General features: G+C 33.0%; 1 protein-coding gene across 1 annotated transcript; it reads right to left on the reverse strand.

Annotated features, from left to right (window-relative positions):
* Positions 1-450: 450 nt before the first annotated feature.
* Positions 451-4,208, reverse strand: LOC107928704 (AP-1 complex subunit mu-2). Its single transcript, XM_041083035.1, has 11 exons — positions 3,867-4,208; positions 3,506-3,652; positions 3,304-3,366; positions 3,003-3,179; positions 2,811-2,914; positions 1,850-1,957; positions 1,626-1,722; positions 1,403-1,500; positions 1,142-1,283; positions 939-1,061; positions 451-817 (listed from the first exon to the last, which is right to left on the reverse strand). The coding sequence occupies exons 1-11, from the start codon at positions 3,993-3,995 to the stop codon at positions 719-721; spliced, it is 1,287 nt and encodes a 428-aa protein (XP_040938969.1). The 5' UTR covers positions 3,996-4,208; the 3' UTR covers positions 451-718.
* Positions 4,209-6,502: the final 2,294 nt, after the last annotated feature.

Consider the following 6,502-nt stretch of genomic DNA (forward strand, 5'->3'; position numbering starts at 1 on the left):
CATATATTTTACTTAAAAATATGATTAAGAGATTAAACATTCAAATTTTATTACTCGAAAAAGATAATTAGAAATCAAAGTAGCAAAAAAACCCAAAATTTTATTGCTTTAATATGATTTTCACCTATTTTTATAAACTGAATCAATTTTTATTGGTTCACTGATTATATATATATATCATATACTACACCACACAAGTTACCGATTTTCAATTGTATCAATTTAACCAAACAATCTAATTCGAATAGCGTTCGAATATCTCGACGCTGCATATTTGAAGTCCCCACGTAGCAAATGTCGTATTTCGGTAACCCAAATGATAAGTTGTAATAGGCAGAAGAAGCATGAAACGGCCAAAATGGCAGGAAAGAATTCCCCACTGCCCTCCCTCAATACATTCGAACAATAAATCATTGACAAATTTAAAAAAAAAAAAAAAGAAGAAGAAAAGAAAAGAATTCACAGTATTCGATTTGTAGTTTGATAAGGGAAAAATGTTGGTGATTATAAACTCTCACACCTAATTTAGATAAAACAATTATAACGCATACATTATAAATATGAAGCAGAAAAGTGCTTTGTTTTTTTAGGAGGAACCACTCTTTCATGCTCTTCACAAGGGCTTTTGTTTATCAACCGCTTTCCTTGTATCCTTATGTCCATTCTAACTCTCGAAAAATGCGGTGAACTGGATCTCTCAATATTAAAGGAACTGGCACTAAATAAGTCTTAGTTCATACTCGCCTGCCATTGTAATATATCGTACCCATGGAAGAGCCTGGTAGCCACTTTTTTCAATGATCTTCAGATATCGAACCTACGAAACCCCAATATGTGCGAGTCAGAAAGTTTACCAATAGAAACACAACCCCTGAAATTCCATTAAAGCATATTGAAAGAACATTAAGAATTAAAAAAAAAACATCTGAAGGGAATACCTGTATCCCAGAAACGGTAAAATATGGAATTTCAAACTTCACACGAATAGGAGCTTTTCTCTCTGGAGTTGCCTCTTCATCTGTTATGCTAGGAAGAGTAAACTCGGCCCTCAACATATACTCCTAATGTTATGAATTTCAAAATTATAAGTACCATGGCTAGACAGAGAGCTTTTAATAAGTCTGTAATAGGTAGATGTTACCTTTCCACCAGGAAAAGATCTTATTTTCCACATTAATGCATCATTTTCAGGTGCATAAGCTGCAGATCCCATTGATGTCCGAATATTTCGACTGGAAGCATCAGTAGGCACAGGCATCGCAATCTCAACATTTGTAGCAGTACTGTAAAGAAACATTATATCTTTGTCAGTGCTTAGTAATCTCTAATCTAACATAAGCTCACCTACAGATCCTTGAAATTAAATAGACCAGAATATAGGAATAGGGACAAAACCCAATACCTACGCTCCTTGTACTGACTTCTAGCCTTTACCATAATCTCAACACGGCTTCTTGAATGTTTCTCAACTTGAGCTTCTACCCAGATGAGAGGCTTTACCTAATTAAACAAAAAAAAAAAAAAAAAGGAGCAGACATACTTGTCATCATTAACTGTCAAGAAATAACTGGTTGGCAGAAAGAAAGAGAGAAGGCAGAATGAGAATTCAGATGCCAAACGTCCACCTGAGTACTAAGTCTATATGTCATGAGATCAAAGGACCCATCAGGAGGTATAAAGGATATAGTCCTGTCATTTTCAAATCGGGCCAGACGTACACACCTAGACCAAAGCATTATTGATAGGCAAGAAATTTGCAACGTTAGATTCTGTAGCTGTTGCACCCAAAGGTAAAAAGAGTACATTAAGAGCAAGTGTTCAACTAGAAAAAGAATGTTAAGCTACATACTGATGGAACTTTATATCCTCCAAATCAATTGCCTTTCCCTTTGTCACTCGGCCTTGTGCTTCAAGCAATACTCTATCATTTAGACCAAGTTTACACTCAGGCATACCACTGAAACACAAATTGAAACCAAATAAAATAAATAGATAGCTCAAAAAAGAACTCAACATGAAAAGATATTTTTTATACCATAAAACTCAAGACAAAAATCAATTGTTTGGACCATAACAGTGTGCATGAAGGTTCGAGTTGCCTACAACAGACAATGTTTCAGAGCTTAAATTATAACACACATGAATGACAATCAAACAGAAAGTTCAAATGAATGGTTTCGTCAACAAGGGTGCAAAAGAGAGATGGAAAGACACCAGTTCTCATGAGGCTTAACCCACACTCATGAGGTGCATCCTTCAGGTCAAAGATGACCACAATACCTTGCAGGGCAGGCACCAAACTAGAGAGGTACTGTGAGCTTTGACCCAAAGATCTCACAGTTTTGTCCCACAAAACAAACCTCGTAGTTATTGATTTAAGCCTCTACATATACCATAGTGGACCTTCACAATTTCTAAATGTGGGATTGGGGCATTATCCAGATTGTAGGAAGCTATACATTTGGAACCAGGTCAAATCATATCAATCCTCTACCAAATTAATCAGCATCACCTCACCTCCCTTCTGCCCCACTCCCCTCAACCACCTATGAAATTTACATACACCAACCTATTATTTTCAACTTTGCAGATTACAAAATTGCTACATATTCACTCTAAAATTCAATAGTTGTAGAACTACGAGTAATATTACACTAGATACATTATTTAGAATTGTCACTTTATCAGGCATGCAATTAATCTGCAACAAAAATTCATGTACATTATTGAGTAAAAGATAGAATCAAGATTTGAGATAAAGTACATTCCGTAAGACAAACCATAAATTTTCAAAATATCAGAAAACACACCTCAAATAAGTTCTCATCTTCAATGCCCCAACAACATCCGACCTAATTATTTGTCCATTGCTGTTGACGAGGATGTTCACACTTTCAACCACATCCAGAAAAACCTGAAATGAAGAATAAATCCTCATAATCTAGTGTTTGGAGACAACGATAAATGACTCAAAAGAATAACCATAGAAAAGAGTCGCCTACTTCATTCTTCTTGTAGTTTATTCCTTCACTACGCCAAGAGACCGCATTTGTAACAGCCATTGGAGGCCTCTGTGTTACTTCCATCCTATATGCATCAGTCTTAATAAATTCACTAAGTATTTTTGCTTCTGTGTATTGAGGGTAGCCAAAATCCATAATCTCGTCAAGTAACTCGTACTGCCGAAGGCATAACAAATAGCCAATTATAAACCATTTTAGCATAAATTACAAACCAATACCATCCAACAGCCAGTGGTAGAACTATTTAACCAAAAGGAAAAAGAGTTTGATTTCAACATACCACTACAACAAAGTTATCCCTAAGCGATTCCTCTTCTAACTCCTCAAAATAATGCTTGAAAACCTGGAATAATAATTCAGATCGATAAAAAGAATCAAAGATCATAGACCATCAAGAAAAATAGCAAAGGTAACCGACTCAGTTCAGTTGAAAATTTTGATCACAAAAATGAATGAAACTGCAATTACCAAATTACGCTTACATCAACTACACGGTGCAGGAAGAAAAGAAGACTGGCAGCATTGCAATTCTGCCTCGTTGCAGTCATCAAGTAGACGTTGCTGTGCTGTACAAACATGTAAGTTACTCCATTATCGTATACCACTGGATCTTGCGACTGCGGATCTCCCTGAAAGCCAAATCCGAAGAAGAAATTCAACAATGAGCTAACCATTTCAGCCTCGTTAAAATTGAAAGCTGATTCGAAGTGCAATAGGAAAATTCAAACTTTTTTTATAGAGAATGATTAAATCAATTAACTGAATAATATGGTTTATCCTAAACCGGAAAACAAAAATTAAATCAAAATTCCGAGAAAATATATATATAAGGAAAAGAGGAACCTCTTTTTCGATGAGTTTGGTAAAAAAACGTTCAGCTTGTGCAGCGGAGACATCGCCACGGTAGTCACGCCACACCAGAACGCGGCCCTTTATATCTAGAAGGAATAGTGCCGATGCCGCCCCCGCCATTTCTTTGTTCTTTCGGTTTTTCTATTGATTGATTAATATGATACAGACGAGATGGGTGAATTTCAGGGATTTTCTCAAGATCTGATTGAATCAGAGGGAGGGATGGATGCGAGAGGAAAGATCAAAATGAAGGAAGTGTAAAGTCGGGGGAGCTCGTTGAAGCTGAATCATGATTTGGGAAAATGGGACAACGGTGACTTGGTTAGCAATTGCCTGCCTCCTTCCCCCAAATATTTACAGTTAGATTTTCCAAAACGGCGCCACTTTTGCATTCTTTTTTACTTGGTGAAATCTCACGCGCCAGTAATTTTTTTTCCCCGTGTTTTACCCATCTCAACTTCAATTAGAGTCCAAGCTCTTACTTTCCAAAAGGGTGAAAACCTGAAAAACTCTTAATTAATAATTTATTTTTTATAATATCCCAAAATTATAGCCTTTTAAATCTATTATATTTCTTTTAAGTATTTTTTCAGGTCAATTTTAGTATTGATATAATTGTCTTTTTTAATAATATTATTTTTAAGGTTTCAATTCACTTTCTTATTTTAAGAGTGCGATGTGTTTTATCGATATACCTAATATTTGTTGTTTTTTAAATTTATTATATTAGTAGAAATAAAATTAATTTAATTTTATACTATTATGTATTCAATTAAAATTTTCTTTTATGTTTTATTTATATAGATTACACGTTATACTTTTTCATTTTATATAAATGATTACAATAATTAAAAACAATATAACTTATACGCTATTTAGATATAGGATTAATTAAAAACACAAAACAATTTTATGATATTTATTGATACAAAGTTTGAGTTTGACGATTAGATATAGTGTTTCTCCAAAAATACATTATAGCGTAAGTAGGAAGAAAAAGACTTCCCCTTTCTTGGTGATGGAGGGGCCTTATATAAATGGTGGTTTTAATGGAGTTGATCATTGGCTCCTAATCAGGGAAAGTAGTTTCTTAATTATATAGGCTTAATGCAAACATCATGTTATGCTTTACCAAGATGAGGTGTGACTAAACTTCTATAAGATGAGATTAGTTTGGTTATATGTAATTGATGGTAAGGCTTTTTTTAATGTGTGTTGGTATGCAACAGATGTGATGGGAAAGGTTTCATCGAATCTCGATCAAATTTAGTGGTAGTTCCTGAAAATGGTGAGCCCTTGACTAAGTAAGTCTTTTGTTGAAATCGAGGTGATTGAGTTGGCGAAGGTCTATTGGGTGAGGTAATTATTTATGTATTGTTTGAAAATTTTTTATTTGAAAACAATTTTTTTATACAAGAAAAAATTAAAATTTAAAAAAAAAGAGTTGGTTTGTGATATTTATAACAATACACTTTACTCGAAATTGCACATGTGTTTTCAATTACACGAATCCTTGTCGTTCTCGGCTTTTAAGCGAACAGTCTTTTCCACTACTCTCGTACTATGAATTGCTTCGAGTGTAGGTTCGAACGAATTCAAGTCAAATACAGAACTAGAAATTATTTACTTTACTTTCAGTAAGAAAGCAAAAATTCTTTCTTTAACAGAAACCAGTAAAATTATTATTCCAAAAAATAGAATTTATATTTAAAAATAAGTTCTCACTATTTATAAGGAGAAAAAGTAAAACCCTTTTTAATTAGTAGAAGTCTATTTAATAGAAAAACAACTTCCTAATTGAACTAGGACAGAAAAAGGCTAATAAGGTGTGCTTCCCCGCATATGAATTATAATGGAGATTTGGGTTTCTCCTGTATCAGATCTAATTATATGTGTTTCTTAAACTCTTAACCCAATACATGTTTTTCTATTTCACAAAATAGACATTATTCATAAAATTAATTTAAATAATTTAATTTTCTAACTAATTTTCTCAACCTAATTCTAATTCCGTTAAAATTATAACAACTTTGCCTTAAAAGAATCTATGAGAACATATATTTAATTTTTCTATATTCAACGGATTCACTATGACCAATTAATTTAATTTCATTTTCTATGACCAATTAATTTAATTTCATTTTCTAACTTCAATTAATTAATTAATTAATTAATTAATAATTTGAAAAACCATAAATTTATTTTTAGGTCATTTTCATATTTGGTGAGAAAACCACATTCATTTCCAATTGTGTCTCATTTCTCTAACTTTATCATTTCTATTCATTTTTGTTCATTTGACTTTCAGGTCATTACAGGTCATTACAGAAAGGGACGACAAACCCTAATATAATTAGCTAAGATTGTCACCCCCTATACTTCTATTTAGACTAAGAGTTCATTTTTCTATTTGAAATAGACTTTTACAATTCAACAAGAGTTCATTTCTTCTTTTATAAATAGATGGCACCGATAGGGCTAAAGATAGAACTTTGAGACATTGTTATTTTGCCCGAAAATAGTGAAAGTTTTATTCTCCAAATATAAATTCTATTTTCCATAATAACTATTCTACCGGTTCCTATTGAGAGAGATTTTGCTTTCACACTAAAAGTAAAAAAGAAAAA

The sequence above is a fragment of the Gossypium hirsutum genome, chromosome A12 (assembly GCF_007990345.1).
Source record: "Gossypium hirsutum isolate 1008001.06 chromosome A12, Gossypium_hirsutum_v2.1, whole genome shotgun sequence".
In the NCBI taxonomy this organism is placed as follows: Eukaryota; Viridiplantae; Streptophyta; class Magnoliopsida; order Malvales; family Malvaceae; genus Gossypium; species Gossypium hirsutum.